Source organism: Phalacrocorax carbo, chromosome Z, assembly GCF_963921805.1.
Source record: "Phalacrocorax carbo chromosome Z, bPhaCar2.1, whole genome shotgun sequence".
In the NCBI taxonomy this organism is placed as follows: domain Eukaryota; kingdom Metazoa; phylum Chordata; class Aves; order Suliformes; family Phalacrocoracidae; genus Phalacrocorax; species Phalacrocorax carbo.
This window is the reverse complement of record NC_087548.1, coordinates 78,644,889-78,668,029: the sequence shown is the minus strand read 5'-3', so window position 1 is coordinate 78,668,029 and position 23,141 is coordinate 78,644,889. Positions and strand designations below refer to the sequence as shown.

General features: G+C 38.8%; 1 protein-coding gene across 2 annotated transcripts; it reads left to right on the top strand.

The window, feature by feature from the left end:
• The first annotated feature begins 39 nt into the window (after nt 1-39).
• On the top strand, nt 40-22,756 carry TMEM167A (transmembrane protein 167A). 2 transcript variants are annotated; one of them, XM_064439508.1, is made up of 4 exons: nt 40-159; nt 12,440-12,549; nt 18,056-18,090; nt 21,528-22,756. In XM_064439508.1, the coding sequence occupies exons 1-4, from the start codon at nt 157-159 to the stop codon at nt 21,596-21,598; spliced, it is 219 nt and encodes a 72-aa protein (XP_064295578.1). In that variant the 5' UTR covers nt 40-156; the 3' UTR covers nt 21,599-22,756. The 2 variants fall into 2 exon arrangements, with proteins under 2 accessions (XP_064295578.1, XP_064295577.1); XM_064439507.1 differs by lacking the exon at nt 40-159 and adding an exon at nt 451-493.
• Nucleotides 22,757-23,141: the final 385 nt, after the last annotated feature.

The following is a 23,141-nucleotide window of genomic DNA, read 5'->3' as shown; positions in this document are numbered from 1 at the left end:
TCCTTCGGTCGGTGCTGCCAATCGCCGTCCCTCACATAGGCAGCTACGAATCCCGGAAGCGGCCCCGCCCATGACCCTTGAAGGGGGCGCCCTGTGGTCTTTCTTCCGCCCCGCCGTCGCCTGCCGGAAGTGTGGTGTGGCTGGTAGCAGGTCGCCATGGTAAGCGCGGCGTGGCGGGCGGGGGGCGCCGGCTCCGCTCGGCCCCGGCCCCCTCCCGCCGCTACTGCCCCTCTGCCCGGTGGCGCTCCCGAGACCCCCTCACATCCCATCCGCGCCCTTTGAACCCCCTCAGGCCGAGCCCGCGGGAGCGGAGCCGTCCCGCACCCACTGTAAAGCCTGGCTTAGCGTTGGGCCTAGTGGTGGCGCGCCCTTGCGCCCCCGTGGCGCCTCCCGCCGCCTGCCCGGCCTGTTCCCCCCCCGGTACCGCGGGAGCCCGGGCGTTGCCGCGGCGCGCCGTCCGTTAGGACGGTGTTTGTCTCTCCTGATGCACTGGGTATGTTGTTTGACGTCGTGCTTCTTGAGCAGGAAGTTGCATCCTGACGTTGACTGCTGTTCTCGCTTTTCGGGGATGGCGTCGGAGGCCTGGGTCCCTTTGCTTACGAGGAGTATGAATGGTGTATATAGACTTGACCTTGAGGCTTATTAGCATTTGCATACATGTTTTCTGTGGCGTCTGTCTTTTTTCATTTTATGTACAAAGAATATAAATGAAAGATCTGTATTTGGGTTAGAGCTAAAGCAGCACTGTAAGATTATCAGTCAAGGCGAAGATGGTCTTTATATGAGCAGCAAAGAGACATGATTTTAAAATTAAAAGGAAAAAATCAGCAGAATAGCTAAGAGAATAAAAGGCGCCCTGTACTAATAAAGGTTCGTACAGTACTTTTAGTTCAACACAGAATTATTTTAAGATGAGCATTTTCAAAAATCATAAAATCACAGAATGGTTTGGGTTGGACAGGACCTTAAAGGTCACCTAGTCTGCCCTGCCATATCCAGGGGCATCATCAACTAGACCAGATTGCTCAAAGTCCCATCCAGTCTGACCTTGATGGGTTATCCATCAACAATGATGGGTACAACTTCCATTGAATCCTTTTGTACTTCTCACATATTTATTAAAAGAACCTCTTGAGCTTTCTTATGGTTCAGTTCAAAAAAAAGTTCCTAGGCTCCAGGTCATGTCACCAGAAGGAAATTGCTTACCTGAGGATTCCGTTGCAGATCTTTAAGGTGTACCTGTGCTCATCTGTGGCTTCAAGCAGTGAACAAAAGGTTTTCATTATAAGAGGCGTAAATTGTCTCAGAAGATCTGAAAGGTACATATAGAAGATGAGGCTAGAGGGATGTGAATGCCTCACCTCTAATCAGTGCTTGAAAAGGTACTATAGAAGTACAACATCACCTTGCTGTTCTTCATAGTACTTAAAAGGATTTGAGATTGTAGAAAAAGGCAAAAGAACCTTGATGATCAATGAGACACTTACATTGCTTAGTTTAGCGCTTAACTACAACACTGATGTTTATATCTAGCAGATTGTCAGGGGTACAAGATCTTGTGAGATATTTTTTTTCTCTACTTCTCCATGTTGCTTGTTAGATGCTACTCTGTATGCCTCAAGGAACCTGAAGAGAAATAGAATCTTTTAATGAGATTTTTCTCATTATTTTATGTCAAAGGAGGTGAAAATAAGTTTCTTCAGTCTTGTGGTGTTTGAATTTCCTCAGGGAAAAGAATAACCCTCATGGCATACCCAGTACTCTTGGTTCTCCATGTTACCTTTAGTGTCATGGCTCTTTAGAAAAGAGTTGTCTTGTGGGATTAGCAGTCATGAGCTGTAGTTAATGATGCTTTCTTTTGAGCTCACACTTGAATATTAGATAGGAAACAGCTGCTGTCTGTGTATCATCAATTGGAAGAGAGTAGAGCTACACCTCCAATTTCTTCTCTTTCTCCAAAAAAGGTGAGCTGCAACTGTGGGAAGCCACTAGCTCTGTGAATAGCATAAATTTTGAAGCATGATTTCCAAAGGACTTTATCCCTTGGAACTTTCCATCCCATTGTGTCCCGGGCTTCCTTACCACATCCTTACTAAGCAAGTCAGAACTTGTGCTGGGTGAACAGCCAGCTGCTGCCAAACAGAATATGTATAAGCTGGCTTCTACCTGTCTTTTCATTTATGTGAAAGCACAACTTGTGTTTATTTTTTTCCTGTTCACTGCCACTGGGTAGAGGAAAAAAAAAACAACCCAAAACATAACTTAAACCAACTTTGAAAGTGGCTAGAAGCTTGTTAATGGATTAACAAGTTACTGGAAACAGAAGGGGTGCAGTATAATGACATGACTGCTTAATTTCTGTAGAGGCAGAGTATGTGTTGTTTACTGACTTTCACTAAACATTATGTCAGTTTATCCCATCAACTTTTGAAATTCTGTACCTGAAAACTCAAAAACTTTTCCTGGTGGGGTTGAAATATTTGCCATGTGCATGTGGTGTGGTGGGTGGAAAGAGGGAGGAAGCCTAAAGTAAGATTAAAATGAATGGTGAGCCTCTCACCTGCCGAAGGGTGTTCTTCACTTTCCTTTGTAGCAAAAATGTGCAGTTGTGGCCAAACCTGAGTACACATACAAAAAAACATCTTAGTGGATAAATTTTGTGTCTGTAATTATAATTTAGAGATGAAGACAATAAAGAAAATTTCACAAGGATGGCATCTTTCCCTTCACCCTCTGGTTAGGACTGACCTTAAGCCTCACTTTACTGCCGAAAAACTGATTTGGGAACTTAGCATAAGGACAAAAAATTTCTGTCACAGTCTTTGCTGGTGTCTTAGAATGGTGTTTATAGAAGGAAGGGGAATTGCTCATGTAACCAACTGTAAAAATGTTCATTAGTAAATATTGATCCAAACCAGGCTCTTGGATATAAACATACCAGAATCTGAGACACTGCTAAGCAAAAGAGCTTTCAGGAGTCTTCAAGTATAAAGTTTTGGGTTTTGCTTATTCAGAATTACAAGGAGGTATCAATCTTGATTTGATTTTGATTTGATTTTGATTTTGATTTGAGCTTTGTTTTATCACGGCCTAAAGGTAGATAGGATTAAAAACGTCTCCTAGTTCATCTTACAGTCTTAAGTAATCTTTGTATTGTGAATTTATTTGGAATAATGATGGGGACCTTTTTGCATGTCAGTATTATAATGCAATCAGGCAGTGAATTTTTTTAATATAAGCAATTAGAATTTCGTGGAGTTAAAGCTGCAGTAACAAATTTTTTATCTGATAAAGCCTTTGCTACCCAGCTAAACTGATTTTACTTGGAATCTGAGGATTTTACTCTCATGCCAAAGCTGTAATGCAAGAAGATGCTAGGACCTCCTTTGCCACTAGTCATGCAACAACTGATTCGTGTCCCTGCAGGCAATACTTGTTGACCCCCACGGCAGCTCTGATATGCCCCGGGCAGGGAGGAGCAAACGCTGCTAATCTGCTCTCCATGTACCTCCCTCCTCTCAGAATAACAAGCTTGTCAGAGGTTTGAAAAGGACAGAGGAAAGGAGAAATAGACACAATGTGGCTAGGTAGGGACAGTGAGGTATGGTGTTTACTACACTAGTATTGGGGCTTAGTAAATCTCATACCATCTGTAACTCCACTTGAAAATGGTAATGCTACTGTGAAGTAGTTGTGATGTGAGTTACTACTTGAAGTGTTTAGTGTTGATACCTCTGTGTCAGTTTACAAGCTGACCTGAAAATATATCATCGATATTTTGCTTCTGTCATTATAGAACAGAGAAAACTATTTATTCTGCCATTGTAAGATGCATCTCTTGGTCTGATTTGGGAAGAGTAGGATGCAGTGAGTCTACTTCTACAAATTTTTACCACAACCTGAGCAGTCTGGGAGTGCTACCAGTTGTGAGAAACCGTTTCTTTGAGCGTTGAGCAGTTATGGCTGAACATCTTTGGCATTCTGTCTGCTGTTAGACCTCTTCGTTTTATTCAGTGATAGCGTGAGAAGTGGGGATCACATTTTTCCACAGGCCATGGATTTTCTACTCATGATCCAATCTCTAAGCTGAACAAAAAGGGATGTTATCATGAAATAGTCAATGTTACCATTTAATTTTTGATTGGCTGCAGCATTAGACACCATGCATACCCACTGTAATAGCTACAGTGTTGAATACATTTTTCTGCTGATGCACAGAGTTTGGTGCTCAAACTCACCAAAAGTTTTCATTTGTGACCAGGGGAAGGAGGCAGAAACAGCTGGCATCTTGCTAAAAATGTTACATGTCTTACAGATGCCAGGAATCCGAACGACACACCTGAACTCTGCCAAAAGAGAGACCTGCAGAGGTGCTGTAGGCCTGCCCAGCACCGTGGGACATCACAGACTTAGCAGAGCTTTTTGTTATTTCTTGACTAAGTATGTTTTTTCCTGATAGAGAAGTATTTGGTTTTCATGTTTTAAAGAGATGGTTCTACTATTAATGAACAAAAGAAAACCCGTATATAGATAATATACATAATGTTTGATTTGTTTTTTTAAAATTCTTAAGTAAATTAAAATATAACTTTGTGCAGCCTTTAGAACAGAAAGAATATGCTATCCCTTTACTGCATGCAGCAACTTAATGTTCAGGAACGTAGCTCAGCTTTGAATTGCACAGGGTTTTTGTGGGGATAAGAGACATTCAGAGAAATAGAAGGCACATGGTTTTTTTCTGTTATGCTATGGAGCTAATCTCTAGTTAGTTTTTGAGTTTTGCTTTGGTATGAAAGTAGAAATTCACCATAACATTTTCTTAAATGTGTCAAACACCAGCAGATGGTATATTAGCAATATGGCAAACGTCAGAATATTCAATACAACAAAGCAAAAATATTTCAATATCTTCCTTTTTGAGGACTTTGACTTTCTTCCATGTCCATGTTCAGATTCCTGTAGCATCTTCTTTACACATTCATGCCTTTTGGATGCTGCTTTTATTACAGTAAGGATGTCATCTGATCCAAAATGTGCTGGCATGTTAGACTCTTACCTCTTCCATTCCCACATACAATTTTTACTGTTTCTTAAGATCCTCTGGTAAATTTGAGGTAAGCTAAGTAGTGTGGTGTGCAACTTCAGAAGGGAGAGTTAGCTAATTTGACAGAAGCTATGTTGCTCAGTTATCAAAAACACAACAATGGTAAACATGTATAATTAGGCAAACTTCTTTGATGAACAGCAAGAGAAGCTGGAACTCGCTCATTATGGGAGAAGTTGTCTATTTTTGCATGGATAATTTTTCTTCCTTCTGTTTGGCTGTACTCTGGAAATCTCTGATATACAGATTTTTGGGGCAGGAGTGGCAAAAGAGCTACAAATCAAGGTTTATGTCCTTTTGGAGAGCTCTGTGGCAATGGTTGAATGTCACTTACTCTCTTCATAGTTCCAGAAACTACTGTTACTTCCTGTTACACTGGAGAACATACTTACCTTCAGCATCCTGAAAAGAGGATTATAGAAATTATTCCCGTTCTCTAATGGAGGAAGACAGCAGAGAAAAAAAATCTCTGTAAAATAGCAAAGTGTACAATCTGCAAAGATGACATGGAGAAACAGATATCTTAAGCTTTTACTGCCACATCTAATGTAAGTCTATGCTTGTTGAGTAAATATATGGACATATACACTTCGGTGTAACGGTAACCCTGATAAAAAGACTTAATATTGTAACTTTCACTTTTTTTTATTGGAAGATTTTTTTTGTAAGATGCTGCATCTGCTGGGGCAAAGAAGGAGAGATTTAAGTGAGCATGGAGTTTCAACGTTGTCATTTCAGTGTTGGTGTGTGAATTTGAATTGCGGTAAAAAAACTAAATGTGTTAGGGTCAAGGGAGGTTTTGTGGCAGAGGACAACTCTTTCCATCTGTTAATTCATTGTCTAGTTGTTTATCGAGATTGCTTATGTTTTAAACAGATGTATTACTCTTAAGTTGACTGAAAAGCTTACGCATTAGTTCCTATGTGCTGTACTTGCTATTTAAATTAGGCAACATACTTCTTCAGGAAATGGCATGGGGAAAGATTCCTTATTACCCTAATCGAGGCTTAGCCTAAATTTTATGAATGCAAAAGTATTTTAGACAGAAACGTGAATGAGCGTTAAATATTGTACTTAAATTCCTTGGAAACTAAATACTGGGGTGAATATGTGCTAAACTTAAAGTAAAACACCCTGTTCATGTTAGAGCAACCAGTAACTGCTAAATGGACATTATTAGGATACTTCCTAATTATAAAGCAGTTTTGTCTAAACACCTCTTTCTTAGTTCTTCAGTGTAGTTTTGCCAATAATCACTTCACACTTAACTGACTTGCAATTTTTTATTTTTCTTAGTGCTGTAGCATGCCTCTTTTACAAATGCTTGCTTTGCATTCATTTTTTATCAGATTACATTTGGGAAAACAAATACTTTCAGAATAGGTTAGAAAATAATACAATTATGTGCATGTTTTTACTGATATTTAGCAATTGCCTTGACCTTCAGTTTGGGAGTAGTCCTAGATGTTTTATTTCCTATTAATTTTTTCAATATTATACTCCTAAAAATTAGATTTAGACTAGGGAAATAAGAATTGCTGTATCTAATGGGAACTTTAGATAATAAGCATTTTCTCTTTTAGCTTTTAAGGACATCCTCATTAAAATTTCATAGATAGATTTCACTTTTCTATGGTGGGATTTGAAGCCTACATTACTATTTTAATGTAGGCTTTTACGTTTTCATCAGATCTTCCTTAACCACAGTTTAACTACAGTATAAGCCCTTTCTCACATTTTAATATGAGAAAGGCAGCTAAACAGTCAGATATCAGCATTGGTTTCTTCAGTTCCAAAGAACATAATCATTCATCAATTTTATAATATTGAGAAGGGAAAAATAAAATAAAGGTGTTCTAGAAAAACTGTATATCCTGCAGCATATTGCACAAATGTGGTTATCGTTTCTTTAGAATATTCCAATAATCTGTTTTGCCCACATAAATGGATTATTATAATAGTAACCATGGGGCAAAGTTTAACAACTTGCTGGCATTACGATGGCTTGTCTATATCCTGCACAGATGAGAGCGTGGTCATGCCGCAATCAGTGATAGAGTAATCATTTTGTAAATACTGAAAGTCTAGGGAAGATTAAGGTTTGGTTTTGGTGTTAAGTCTGTTGAGATAAAGTGGGAGAGCTTTTGTTTTAGGCTTTCTACCAACCCAGGCAGACAATGATATGGGGTTTATGTTCTCTTCCTGCATGTGGTGTTTTTTTTTCCCTAGAACCATGGTATCAGGTGGTTTATTTTAAACAAAAGTATATGAGACAAGGAGAAATTCAGCAGGTCCTTCCATGATACATATAGCTGCATCAAAACTTACGATGTAATTTAATATAGTGCTACCCAAGAGTTGCATCATTAAGTGGTTCATAATTTTGTGGCACTGTTTGCAAAGACATGGAACCAATATCTGAATCAGAGAATGTAGGAGTGATGAGGTGAATAAAAAGTAGAGGGAGATACATGCAAAGCCTTGGTTATGGCTGTTATTTTCACTGTAGAAAAGCTTAGGACCAGTGCATCTACTATGGCTATGTCTGCTGAGGCTGAATCTTTTATAAGTGATGACTAAAAACGTAGGCAATCATCTGAGTGTGCCCTTCCTTTCAGCACATTGAATTAAATACTCTTATAAAGTGCAAGAGTTGTTGATAACCAGAACTCCGAACTGCCTCTTTTTTTTTGTCTTGTCCCCAGGTGTAGTAAATTGTAGGGGTGACAACATTGTCTATAATCAGGTTGACAGGGGCTTTGCAAATGTTGTGGCCGATCAGGATTCTGTTTCTCAGCCACATAGAAAACTTTTCACTCTAAATTAACACTTCCTAAAGCATATTAAACTTCTGTTACCACCTACTGTTCCATATATTTCTTATTTCTCCATATGCAAGCTCCTCCTTCCCTCTCTCCTCACCGCAGACAAAGGAGCTGTCGCACTGTCTCCTGCTCCTGTTTTGTAGCAGATTCACTGATGGCCGGAGGCCATTTCCTTCCTTGTAACTCCCTGGTTTGCCCCAGTATCCTCTCTGCTGACAGCTATGGCGTTCAGATGCAGATTTGGATGGGAATACATTCAAATGTTTCTGGCTGTAATGTTGTTTTGAACTACCGTAAACTCAGATGGGTATTTCTAGTACATGCTACTCTGAACACAAGAAAACTTTCAAGAGCATTCATTCTTTATTTCTACGGTGTATTATATGGAATTATCTTTACTAAGATACTATATGATCAGGGAAATAATATTGAGGCATGTTTTTTAATGTCTGCTTTTGGGGAGGATTTAAAAGAGCCTTTGGGCATGTAGCTCTCAGAGCTAAAATCCATGGTCTTAAGTTTCCAAAGACTTATGAAAAAACTTGCTCTTGCAAGTTCAGCTGAATACAATGCCTCATTAGTGCTGCAGGTGATGTGAAAGTGCTCCACAACTACCTGGAGACAGCACACAGGAAAGGGGGGTGGGAATTGTAATTACTTAAATAACACAGAATGTTACTACTGAGGTGTTTCCACCATGTCAGAAATGTGCCAAATGCAGATGTAGAAAATTTCAGCGTATATAATTAAAGCCACAGCTTGCACTGTCTAAAACAAGAATAAAATGTCAGCGCCGATTCTTTTCTGCGTTTGCAATCTGGGTCTTGAAGTTAGTTGTCTTTTCACCAGCATGCAGACACAGTCTAAAAGATAGGATCAGTTTCTCCATTTGCTGAAATTTCTTTATAATGGAAATCAGGCTCACAGGATCGACATTAATCCAGTCAACACATTTGAGAAATTCCAATTAATTACTTTTGGATCAGAGAAACAGAGTTTAACCAAATGAACTGCAACCCACCTACATTACGACATTTTCCAGATAGCTTGGTATGTGAATGCAGTGTTTTTAAAAGGATTCCGAGTAATGTATGACTCTTATAGCAGCTTTTAATTACATCAGTTCAAGCAGCTGGATGTAAATCGCCCTTTTCTGTAAATTCAGCTGGGCCATAAGAATTACTTCAGATGTGAAATGTGAAACCATCTACTTCAGAAATAAATTTTCATTTCCAGTTTAAAACTCTAAACAAATTTTAAAATATGCATGTCCTTTTAAAGTGACTCTGTAGAAAAATGTATAAATCAGAGCACATTTTGGTGGAATGGCATCTGTAATTACAGCGATGCCCGATGCTGCGTATCTGGAGAAACACATGAAGAGCCCAACAAAGAACAATTATATACTGGCCCTATTGATTGACTAATAACATATTTCATGAGTATACATTTACAGTCCCTGCTTAAGAGGAAGCAAGTGTGCCCTTCTGCCATTTTCGTGTGTTGAAGTACCCGATACTGCCAGCCTCCTTGGGAAGCAGCTGTGGGGGAAAGCTTGCAGGAATTCATGGGAACCAAGCTCTGGCAGGCACTGTGCTGTGAGATGTTGAGAGCAGCTGTCTCTCCCGGAGGACTGATCAAATTAATCAGTTGATAGGGAGTATCTGGCTTTGCTGAGAGGCAGCTACTCCTGGATCCGGCACCATCGCGTTCCTAGACCCGCAGGAGCCAGGAGACACTGCCTCTCGTAGGTCCTAAGAATTGTCTCTGTGGATAATTGAGAGTTTCCTGGTTTCTGAAGTTGGCGAAAGCTTGTGCCTAGTACAAAGGCAAGAGCCTACTGATAATGATGGGCAGTGTTTTGTCCTTTGTGAATAATCTGACCATTATTTAGGAGATGGTAGAACAGAAATGATGACTCAGCTATCTAAGCTAAAATACTAAACTAAACACGATTTAGCAAACGCTATGCTTTGGTAGAAAAGCAGGTATCCTCACCTTGAGGGCCTGAGGGCTGGCTTTGGGCATTGGATCACTGTTCCATGTGTTTATTGTCCCCTTTCCATGTTCTCAGTCCTCACAGACACCTTCCCGCCTGTCAGCTGCGGCACGTTTATCCTTTTCCACTGCCTACCTTCTCTCTGCATCCTAATAATCACATTTTCACCCTGTCGCTTTTTGTGTCTCAGACTGTTGTCATAGGAAGGGCATGAGGAATGAGAAAACTGGCTTGGGAGTTTTTGTTCTGCAGAAGGACGGCTGACGCAAGGGGGCTTCTGCTACAGGCAGAAGTAAAGGGGAGGGTAGCAGACCTACTCCAAAGGCTAATGCGGCCTTTGAGGGCATGCCCTAGAGGGTGCTGAAATATCTCAGGCTGCGGAGGCAGAGTTCAGTTGCTCCTTGAGCCTTTCTATGCTATTCCTTCTTAATGGGTAGCTCCCCACTCACAGGGTGGCCTGTGGGACCCCATTAGTTAGACATATAAACTAGTTTGTGTGTCTGGCCATGTCTGATGCAGGTGTTCAGGGTGGCAGTTTATGCGTGTTCCAGTATTGCTTCGAACGACTCATGAAGACTTCTACATAAGCCAAGGTTTTTGTTTCTGTTTGTTTGTTACAGGGTTTTAGATCTCCTTATCAGAAGGGTCATGGATGTTCCAATGGCCTTGCTTCTACTTGAGCTTCTCATTTTTGTCTCTTAATTTGCTGTTAGTGCAGTACTGAACCAAAATATTGTGATTTTCTTTTGTAATTCTCCTTAACTAGAGAAATTTGGTTATCGGAGCTCCAAAACATTAGAATTTTGTGACATAGGAAGAAAGAGCACATAGATCAGCAGAGGTGTGCCTCAGGGTATGGAAATGGGAGCTCTGATGTGCTCTTAAAACCCACTGAGTTCTCCTTGAAGAAGGAAAATGCAGTGTAATATCACTTCATAAGTGCTAAGTATTCACACTTAATTAAATACTACTACTCAGCCCTCTGGGTTGAGCAGCACAAAAAAAATACGAGATATTTAGAAACAAATTTGTCAGAACTCCAGAAGAGTGAAGAGTGAATTTATTGTATTTGCTTTGCCATTTTTTTGGAGTTCGGACAAGATAGGATTTGCAAATGATGGTAGCTAAGCAAAGAGAAAATAAGGCTGTTTTAAGTAAGCAGTTGTCTAGTACGCTACCTGGTGCTGTTAAGGTGACCAGAAATGTCAGCTGAGACATGCTGAATTTAAAAAAAAAAAAAAAAACAAAACCACAAAAAAACCCACCCAAACCAAAAAACAACCCTGCAGCTTCATGCTTCATGCAGCTGGATTATTTTCACATTGTAAGAAGAATCTAAGTCTCAGATTTGGGACTAATTTTTAGAAGCTACAAATCTCGAGGACTAGTAGGAAATATTTCTACTAAAAATTCCAGTGAACCTACTGGGGGAAAAAAAATGTTTCTAGTGCATTATTTATTGGAATGGTGATGTGGCACTTGGTGGAAATCAGCCTCAGCCATCTTTCTTCCAGATTTTGTACTTGGTTGTGCAGTTACAGCAGTCCTTACATGAGTACCTTTTGTCCCCCTGTAATGTTTATGCATCTGGAAAAAATTGCTTCATGTAAGCAATGATAGATGCTTGTAAATTAATTATTAAAGAACATGTTGGCAACACAAGACTCGACTTTGGTTAAAAAAAATGCTTGTGAGATGCAGTTACTTCGTTTTTCTGATATTTCAAATTTTAGCAAATAGCCAGATACTGTAGCAGTTCATCAAGAATTGTTTCTTCTTACTACCAGTAGGCAGATTAGTTTGACTATCAAACTATGGGTTTTTACTTCTCCATCCTAAGGCAATTCCTTCATTTGTCCAGTGTTTGTCATACAATTAGCACTTCTAAAAAATGTGTTTATAGTAAAGTTTTTAAATTTAAAATAAAAAGGTGACTTGAAAATAAATTTAATCAGTTTTCTGTTCGTAGTTCAGGTGGGTTTAATTGTATGTCTTTATAGAAATCTGTTGGATTTTGGGTGCAGTATTCATAAAGCAGTATATTAACAATCCTCCTGCATATTTCTTGTTATTCTCTGTTTGGCTGCCACTGGTTTAGTTGTCAAATACTCTTCACCTCCACCTTCACCACCACCACCATATTCTATTGATGCAAACCGCAGTTACACTTACTCTTGGCTGAGAGGGAACATCTGTTTTCTGTAACTCTTAGCCTGCTGCTAATGGGTTTCCACAAACTGGCGTTGGAACAGGTGCCTGGGAGCAAACTGTAAGGTTACCATTTTGTCTGCTATTTCTTTACCCTTCTTGGGATGGATTGAGAAGAACTCTATTCTTCCAGCATTGTGTGCAATGGGCTGTTAAAACAGTTTCTGGCTTACTGGCGCTGGGTTTCATTTTTGTTTTTAATGGATATTGTCTAAGGGATCATGTATTTTCTCCAGCTTATGCAGTGAGGGAAGTTTTGTACTGCAAAGATGTAATTTTTTCTTTTCTGATTTTCTTCCACAGTCTGCAATCTTCAACTTTCAGAGTCTACTGACTGTAATCTTGCTGCTTATATGTACCTGTGCCTATATCAGATCCTTGGCTCCCAGCTTACTGGACAAAAATAAAACTGGGTATGTAGTCTGATAATTTTAAAAATACACCAGCTGTTTTTAATCTTAGTATCTTCTACTGATGTGTGATAATACAAATCCTATTTTGAAAAATTTCTTTTTTAAAGATAAAAATCTTCATTTTATACCGTACAATAGAAGTCAATAGGTATTTGCAAGCACTTAATTGCAATTTTTTAGTGAGAATTATTAACTAACAAAGCCAGCTAATATTGCTTTATCAGTTAGTTTCTAGATTTGCAACTTCCTCGTGAGATGCATACTAAAGGTACAGAAATGAGTGACAGAAAGAAAACATTTTCCTACATGCAGCTATTGCTGTAATGATCTATTTTTCATTCCTGGGGTGGGTAAGAAAACATTAACAGCAGAAGCTGGCTTTTTGTTTGTTTTCGTGATAGGTGTTTTGGAGGTACAAGTTTGAAACACAGCTTTAGCAATAATCTGTAACTAAAAACAAGTAAAAATATTTTTAAAAATAAGAAACACTAATGTATGGTCTCCTTAAGTCATTGTTTTGTATTTTCTAAGATGATGGAATTTGTAGAAGAGTTTTTGAAAGCTTCTTCGAGGCTAGTGTTGGGGTTTTTTTGTCCTTTGGTCACTCTAATGTCATCTCCCACTTTTATTACTAAAGCACAAGTCGCTAGGTGACCAATGTTTTTCTCTTTTGTGTTCCCCATTCTTCTGGAATGTGCTTAATGTTGTGGGGCTAATACGGCTGCAAAACAGTTCTGCACCCTGCTCAGCAGCACAGTTTTTGGGGTGGTGGGAAACAAGGACTACCATGGAGCCAAATCTGTCCCTCACTTATGCTGCTAACGCCCGTTCACCTTTTGGCTTGCCAGTTTTCTTTGCACTGCAGAGAATGTGGCTGGATGTTGGGTGCAAGCAGCAGTATGCAGGACTGTGATTTAAAGCTGTGGTCTTAAAGTAATGGCTAGGCAATTTTGACCTAGAAATCACTGAGGCTGTCCGTAGTATTTCAGTTATACTGTCACCTAAGGTTAATACAAAGGAGATAATATTTATAGAAGTAGGAGGTAATTCTAGCCAGTAATGTTCTGGCTGGAAAAAACAGACAGGCTTTTGGGCTCTGCTGTTTGATTTGTCCACTTTTTCCATTAGATCATTTGCTGTTAAAGAAAACGTTTTTTTCCCTAAGTATCTTCTGCCACTTCTGCATCTAATTTTCAGAGAAGGTGTCAAGTTTTAAGTAGACTCTTGTCACCAATAACCTTGAGTGTTTGTCTTCTGAAAACCTTCATTGTAATTAACCTCTGGAATTCCTGTTTTATCACACAAGTTGTTCTTTTAACAGTGTAAGATACACAGAGTATGCTAGCTTTTCTTCTATTTGGAGTTCTAACATGAAAATGCTTGTGTCCTTTCATATGAGGCCACGAGGTTGCCACTGACAGGAGAGATTTTTTTTTTGATAAAAGATGGAAAGAAAGGATGACTTCATGAAGGACTGGGTGGGGGGGAGAGGGGAATTTGGGTGTCTGTAAGTGGAAGATAACACAAAAGTCAATGAAGTATACACAGTGAGAAGTAAGAATATTTATTTTACTGATTAAAATTTTAGTGCTGTTCTTGGCAACGAGTGTTTCCTTTAATCTGGAGCTACTCTGTTTATTCTTGAGGCAAATCTGTCTGGAGTACAATAGAACTCTCTTCATAAAATGTTTTCAGAGGGTGCTGACACAGTGGAGGAGTTGGGCGTTTGATCTGTAGGTTTGTATTTATATAGATGTTGGACATACTATTTTATTTTTTGGGGTTTTTTATATACATATGTAGACTACTTTGTACTGGAGAATAAAACGTTGGCCTGGAAGCAATGAAATTTGTTTCTTGAATGGTAGATGTTTACACGGAGCTCATATGCTGTTAAACCCATGTCCCTTTTCACTAACATATTCCATGCTCAAATGGAAAAGTCTAGACATACTGGATAAAATAAATTCTAGTGATATTTCATTTTACCACAGAGATGATCTTACCTCATTATTGCTGCTCCAAATTAATAGCATAAAAAAGTAGCAATAAAATATTGAAGTGACAGAGAGGAGATATGTTGATAGTTATTCACTGTATTTCTGACTGAGTGGTAACATTGAAGATTTAAATCTGTTGGTAGTAAGTAAAGAAGCCTGTTTCTGTTGGTTGTGAGACACCGTTGCAAAGTGATGTCACCCATCCTCAAAACACTGTATTTCATCCCATTGACTTCTGCCAAGATGGGTCTTCTCCTACCAAGCCAAACAGAATTTTAAACCTTCATTTTCCCTGATGCGTCTTGAGTGTTTCCATGTGCTTTGTGCTGAGCAATACCCTTTAAGGTTAGGAAAGCAAGCAGAGATTTACTGTTTCATGCTAACCAGAGGAGAATGCGTACCACAACAGAATTCTCTCCTCCCTGCTAACCAGAAAGATGTGTTAGCTTATATGCAGCAGAGATTTCCTTTGACTTACCCCACTGCAATGCTTATGGCATTTCTCTCACTCCCTCCTGCAGTGGCGTTGTCCTGGTAAACACATGGCAGCTGCATTTTGCAGCATTCCCAGTCTAGCAGCCAAAGTCTAAAGACCCACTAACTCCTTCTTGTCTTACTGGCTTCCATTTCTTTGCAGTTTTTGTTCTCCACATAACCCACACCTCTTCCATGATCAGTGCTTTTAACACTAACACTGAAAGCCAGGAATATGCAGCAGCTTGTGCACATTTGACTTGTGGCTGCCAGAAAACAGCAGGTATGCAAGCCAGGCTGACACGTTTCACCTGCATTAAAACAAGGAAGATGAACGTGAAGGGGAGAATAAGGAACAGTGCAATTACTTTGAGTAGTTGCTTCAGGACAAATTATTTTGGAGCAGATTCATTCAAGGCTGCATTGTTTCTCTAACAGTCAGACAGGTTTTGTCTTGTAGAGGTGCATGGTGTGGACCTGAGATGAACAGTAATGGAAAAATTCAGGAGAGCAGAGGGCCTGCACAGGGTTTTCTTCCAATGTGAGCTCTGCAGTTCATCCAGAGGCTGTGATTATATGTGTTCAGAAGGTCCAAGTTTCAATTTGCTTTTGCTCAGCAGCAAACTACATGGACAAACAGATGTACTGAGCTGTTCCAATAGCAGCACAAGCCTTTTAAAAACGTACTGTTGTCATCTCTTGGAAGGCTTGTCAGTCCTCATGTGAATGGTGAAGTTCATAAGAGGTTCAGTTCATCAGAAGTTCATAAATAGTTACAGTAAGGATAGCCAGTGAAATCCATATTCTAGCTGTTCTATACCTCCCACATCAGAAAGGTAAAATTGTATTTTCACCAAGAAGGGGTTTTCTAGGGCTAGAAACAATGTACAGTACTTCAACTGTAACTTTACATTGGTACACACAGTTGAAAAAAATCCAGAGAAGGCAAAGAATTACCCCTGCTGAGATTGTGTGTGAGGCAAACTCAACAGATTTATAGACTGCCCGAAGGAGTCAATATTCTTTTTCCCAGGTATGATTCTTGAAATATGCATATGAAAAGGAGAGTACTGTTTTATTTCTTTGAGTTCCTAGGCAAGTTTTTGAGATGGCAACATGAGATGCTGGGCTGTAGTTGTTTTTGTGTTGGTTTGCAGCATGCAATCTATAAATCTTCATTTAACAGAGTAACAACAGTTATGAGTCTTAAGTGCAATCTACCCAGTACTATGGGGCTGTCTATTTTGCTCTGTAAGATTTACACATGAATGGCTCTTCACCTGCATGCATCTTCAAAAATACATAGATGTCTTCAGGTTATTTTACTGTGTGACATCTTAGCCTGGAAAAGTGTGATGATCTACATGCAAGGTCTATTATTTCTGCTTGTGGAGATATATAAAAGCAGAAAAAATTAGTGTTGACTCTACAGAAATACTTTTGGCTTGAGGTGGAATGATGTAAAGCACGAATGAAAAAAACTGCTTTCTAAAAATGAAAATGCTGGAATGCTGTTCACAATAAATTGGGCAGCAAGAGGTATATTGGTCAAAAAGCATTTCACTTCGAATTCAAAAACTTCACTTGCTGCCTCTTGGAACACTTAGTTCTCACCTTCCTGACACCATGCATTTGTTCCAGAGATAAAAGGGAGGCTGCTAAAAGGAAAGAGGGTTTGATGCAGAGGTAAACTAAGACCATAAAAGAGGCCATAAAATATGAAGTAGCTCAGAAAATCTTTTTTTAAAATTGCAGAATGTGTTGACTGCTGAGGTGTGCAGGAGCAAGTGGCCCAAAACTACCTGTCTGCATTTAAGCAGGAAAAAACAGGCAATTCCTAGAGCCAAATAAAGGGGGAGGACAGATAACCAAAGAATTGTGGATATGGGTTTAGAACACTGTGGGAAAGTACTTGGAGAACTGCCATCACAGCAGGTAGTAGATGCAACCCCACAAATAATGTAGACTGAAGTTACTGCTGATAAACATATCAGGAGAAGAAGGAAAAATAATTAAGTTTTTTTAGCCCATAAATCTATAAATAGACGATATAGTTAAATCCAGATGTTTTTACTGTATTGCAACCAGTCATAATATGAAGGAAACCTTCCCGTAGACAAGCTTTCAACACAGTTTTGACCAACATTTGAAAGGCTGAAAGCTGGCTTCTAGTTCTGGATGCTTCAGTATTTCTTCCCCTCTTACTTCTCAGATTCTAAAGCAATCCCTGCTCTTGTTGCTCTTGAAAATCAGTATGAGATTATTTTAGTTACACAGAAATTATGAATTTGTGGCATATATGCTTGTACATGCCTTTGGATGTGCTCTGAATAGTTGAATCCTGCTTTTCTCCTTTGCTGTTTCACTCATGAGAATTCATGTCCTGGGCAAGCAGCTTTAGAGAGAAATGATCAAGGTAAACCTTGGTAAAGGAGTAAAAAAAAAATCTGAAGAATTGTTTATTTATTTGAATGCAAGTATTCTATATCTACGAGCGTGCTCTGCTTGAAAAGGCATTTTTATCTACTATCACTAAGAAATACAAAAGAGGGACTACAAAGCATTAAATTTAAGGTACTCGGGTTTATCATGTCTCATACCTGCAGGAAGACTTGCTTCAAGATCTTAACATTAGAAGTTTCCCATATACAATGGCATAGAGGCCTGTAGGTATTTTCTGCTCCAGTATTTTTCTAGCTCTGTGTTTTTTTAACATAAATTTCTGTCTGGAGTACTTTAATGTAGAATGTAGAATTCTGATGAACTCTTCGTATTTGGAACACAGGCTGGGTAAATGCATCTTCATTTTTCTTGCATGCAAAAAACCTTGCTAGACTTAGAACTTTGCCACTTGTTTAGTTCATAGCCTGTACCCCTGTGTGCAGGTATCTGGTGTTCTCTGGTGTTGAGAGTAGTGTCGAGTTGACAAACTACGGTTTATATGGCTTGTTTTAGCATAGAAGAAAGAAAATTAGTTGGCTTAAGTTGCTTTGTTAAACCAAAAGCCTAATGAATTTCTTTTATCTTTACAGACTGTTGGGAATTTTCTGGAAATGCGCCAGAATTGGTAATATTTTTTCTTTGGAATCTTTAAGACCAGTGCTTTTTCTAGAGTATGCATTACTGAGTAGGATAATGTTTCCATGTAGCAATGAAACCCATACTCATGCATCATCTTAAAAAATGCAGGTTGTACCTCCATAAAACATAGTGAAGGGGAGGGGTGGGGTATGACGGTCTTACTAGCGTCATGGAAACCTGCATTTTCTAATGTCAATTCATATACAGTGTAACACACACATGGTGTTACATTTGTAAAATCTTTTGCACTTTTTACTATGTGAAATAACCAAGCGTATACTTCCTATTAACATTCAAAGAAATCAGTGATTCCTTACAAACTAATGTCTATTTGAAATTCTAATGGACTGCTGACAAAAGCCATGTATTTACTTGATAATATGTATAAAGTGTATATATATACACAGACTCTATAAAACAATGTGGAATTCATAATGCAGTAAGGTTCTGTTTAATCATAAATGTGGCTTTTTTCTCTCCTTGCTTTAGTTAGCTTCTGTGCACTTTTGAATTATGCAAAGCTGTTGGTGTCAAGTAGCATCTATACAGAGCCTGATCAGCTCTATCTGATTTTAGACATTTTCCCATAGCATTGCTATTTATATTTATTTTAATCCTTATTCTGAATTTATTTTGAGAAGGAAATGGGAATATGCAACAGAAGTTCAGTCTTAGCATTAAGGTATATCCAAGATTTTTTTAAAAAATTACAAACCCAGCATCAAAAGTGTGTTCTTCAAATTGCATTGTTAATGCAGAGCAGAAACACTGAACTTGTAATTCTAGATCTTCCTACTTGTCTCTGAACCTAAAGGAAAAATGTGTATTTCCCTTTTCTGCGTTCTAAAGCTTTGAAAGGGACATGACATACATTTTTCAGTATGTCAAAAAGCATTGATGCAAAAAACAGTTTTTTGTGAAGACTGTTAAAATGATTGGAGATATTGTCCTATTTAGACAATAGACATAGCAGAACCAATTTTAGTGTTGTAACTGAAAGATACTGGCAAGGTGGCAGCTGTCAGAAATTAATTTCGAGCTATACCAGCAAAAACAAATGTAAAAATTTGGCTGCATTAAGGTTTGTTCAAGCTTGAAGAGAATGCCTTACCTTAACTGTCGTCTTTTTAGTTAACTGAGTGCAGGCGTATTTTTTGTTAGCTATGCACAGCAAACAGTTAAAAAAACTATTTAAAAGAGTACACAAGAGGTTTTATGAGGTCCTTGTCAACTTGATAAGGTTAAGAATGGGAAAGTTAAGAACAGTTCATCTGGAATATAGTCTTGCTTTCCCATCATGTACTAACATTAAAAAATTTGCATTTGCTGCACCCAAGGTAATGCATGCACTCTTGTGCCCCGTGGTGGACTGCTTCCTTTTCTCTTTTACATGTAAAACACTTAATTTGATTTCATCTTATATCTGGAGTGGTCCAATTTGACTTTCTCTTAGACTGACAGATGAGGAGATAGCATCTTAACATTCCTTCTGTACGTTTCCTTACATAACAGTACTGTATCCTTAGTATAGGAAATGGGCTTTGGAGATGATTCTTATCACTGTATTTGTGTTAATCACAGAGACATGTAGAAAGTGTAGGCTTTTAAAAATGAAAATACCTACTGGCTTCCTTTATATTTAACTTGTCCAGTGTGTTTAAACAACCTTTTTGCATGTGCATAAGTTTTTAATAACCAGCAAATGGTTACATATTTACAAAGTTGTGCAAAATTATGTTTAATCCTGCCACATGGTGATTTCTCTTTTAAGAAAATTAAGAACAGGAAAGTATAACCCATATGAAAATTGTAATACTCTAAACTGTAGGAGGTGACTTCCTCAAAAATTTATTTTAAACAGATGTGAAACTGCAGACATTAATTCATTCTGTTATTTGAAGTTTAATTAAATATGCCAGATCATGACAACATCTTGTAATGTCACTGTGGCAGGCATTCCTGCTTATGGGAGGTGTCACTACAAGTATTCTATTTTTCTCCTGCTATGGCAAGTTTGTGCCTCCTGTATTTGAACGTCCTGCTGGCAAAGGAGACTTTTTGTTTTATTGAGGGTTACACCTTAATGCTAGACTTGGGAGCCTTGGAATTTTTTTCTTTAATGTTTCTCTGAAAACTGTGTCTCAGAAAAGATGGTTTATGGTAAGACAAAAGACCTCGCACAGCAAAATGAAATTTAACTTTGTTTAAAGCAAAGAGCTCCAGTGCTGTCTTTAGCTTCTGAATGCATAAAAGCAGAATGCATGAGAAGGAATCTTGTCACTTTAAAGAGTCTTTGCTGTGTTAACACTTCCTGACAATTTTGTAGGCTGGAAGTACCATCCAGTATAGGGGACGCTCTGCTCTCCAGAAAGAAGTCAGTGGATTAATGAAGAGTAATGCTTAAGTAGAAAAGTAAAAATGCCTGGCTAATTAAATGGAGGAAGTGCCCTTGTAAATAGGTAGCAGTCTGATTAACATTAATACTTGCCTGATTGTGTTACAGTTCCCTACTTAAGATTCCTTTTTTTTCCGTAGCTTATTTGGTAAACAAGAGACCTCTGTAAGGTTTTGTTCTGGACCAAATGGGTGGGAATAGGTCTTTCTCAATTGCCTTTGCTGCCAAATACAAATCTATTAATGGAGTAAACTTAACTTTCATCCATGGTCTGCTCTGGAAAACTGTAATACTAATTTGAAGGAGGCAGAAATAGAGGTGTCTGTGGAACTTCTGTAATCTGTTGACCTTTTTTATCACTAACCTGAAAATCTGTGGACCAGACCCTCTGCACACGCTAACAACGTTATGTCTCTCTAGGAAAGGCATCTGGCCCTGTCTGGGCTGCTGTGAGCTCCCCAGCCAGTTAGCTGGCTCCTACATGATACCATGCATAGGAGATGCATGCTGCGTATAGCAGCTGTCAGGGCCAGACAGCATCGAGGTACACCTCTTCTCAGCTGACATGGAACAGCTTTTGAGCAGAGATAGCCCTTAGGCAGAACTGGGAACGGAGCCAGTAAAAGATTTTGTGCCTTGATCAACTTTCCAGTGCCTGGTGCCTGCCTCCTGACTCTCTTTGGCACTGAGACATAGCAGCAATATACTCTTTTTTTTAATGTTTTCCTGGAAACTGAAAGTCAGAGAAGATGGTTTACAGAAAGATTCAAGTCCTTGCATTGATCTTTGCTTAAAGCAAACAGCTCAACTCTGTCTTTATGTAGCAAAAAATCCTATCCTGCATCTTAGTTTTCCCACTCCCATGCATGTTCTTCCTCTTCTATAGTAATAACAGCACTTCTCTATCTAGAAGTGTAATTTGCATATGCAATGGAATAATTACCATGTTAGGCTAGAAGCAGCCTAGATCTGTCTAGTCATGCCTGAATTTTTTTTGGTTTTTTGGTTTTTTCCCTCCCTCCCCTCAGGTGAACGGAAGAGTCCCTACGTGGCTGTGTGCTGTGTCGTGATGGCCTTCAGCATTCTGTTTGTACAGTAGCAACTGAAGAGCGTCTCCTATGCCCTACTACCAAACGACAAAGCATGAAAAAACTTCTGCAGGAAAAGACAGGAGGTGTCATCAAGTCTCCTCTCGCACACTAGATATAGATGGCCTGTCTCTTAGTGGACGCCCCCCTCCTGCAAACGGACCATCATGTACAGTATTAGTGATCATAATGTAACTAACTCCAAGTGACATGTACTTAATGTCAAATCAGTACTGACACTCCTGATGTAACTCTTGAAAGGGTGTCTGTTGTATATATGAGTTTCAGGGGACTGGTTTTTTTTACGCCAGGCTGTCAAAGGCATTCATTTTTTGTTTGATAATCCTATTTAATTAAACTTAAAAATCAGAAATCTAGCAATAGCAGAAAGGCTGCTCTTACAAGAATAAGAAACTTTGTGACTCTAGGAGATGTTTACAAAAGTATTTCTGGTTCTTACCATCTGAAAAATTCCTGTGATTTTGTGATAGATATGCTCACATACTAAGAGTATGACCTCTGGCCTAAGTTACATTCAAGTTTTGTTTTCTAAACTTCTAATTGCTCAAATCTATCAATGTTTTTATTTTTAGGATAAGGTATGAATAAAGGCAGGGACCATAATTTTAGTGGTGAATGACTAGGTGCTGAGAAGGCACAGATGTGGGATTTTAGAACCTGGACTACTCTGTGCAAACTGTCATATGTATTCATTGTTAGAGATCTAGGTCTCAGGTAAATCATCCCCCAGCCTTTTTCAGTATTACAACAAAGATATATTAAAAGGCCTGCTGCTGTTGTTGCATGTAATACAAGGTTGCTAGAACAGCTAAGTGAATGGTTAGCTTCTTGGGAGTCTGCAGATAAGGAAGTTGCATGTCCCAATATTCTAAAGGCTAAAGAAAAACAAGTAAATTAGATTATGCTCACTATTAATAAAGGTTAGATTACCCTTACTCATACCTGCCTGTAGCTTTTTTCTGTAGTTTTGCAAACTTTCAGTAATCTAGTAACTTCTTTTAATAGTGCCTGACAGGTGTAGTTACGTTAGGCAACTATATGACTTTATATTGACTGCATTTTAGAGTTGTTAGCAGAGGGTGTTTTTTGTTCTGAAAAGGTATGGGATCAGAATGAGCTAAGCTGACAATAAAACACACTAAAAGGCATGTAACTGTTGTCATTCTTGTTTGAAGAAATGGTTTCATAGATCCAAATTACCCTGCATTTAGAAATAAAATTATTAGTTATTACCTTTGTATTAGCTCACATATACTTGCATATCTAAATCACCATCAAAGGTAGTAATCCAAAACTCTTTTCTAATCCAGAGCCAGGAAACCAGGCTGTAAACCAGGCAGGTTCCAGTACGGAGCTGTATAATGGCGACCACACTATGCACACATACAAGCCTTAAACTGTGCAGGAGACCTGAGGAGAGGCAAAATCTATTTCTGAAACTTTAAATGTGGATACTGCTCCAAACATAGCATCAAAGCAACTCATTTCTGGATTTCAAAGGTGCCATTCCTAGACTAGGGGGCGGGAATTTCC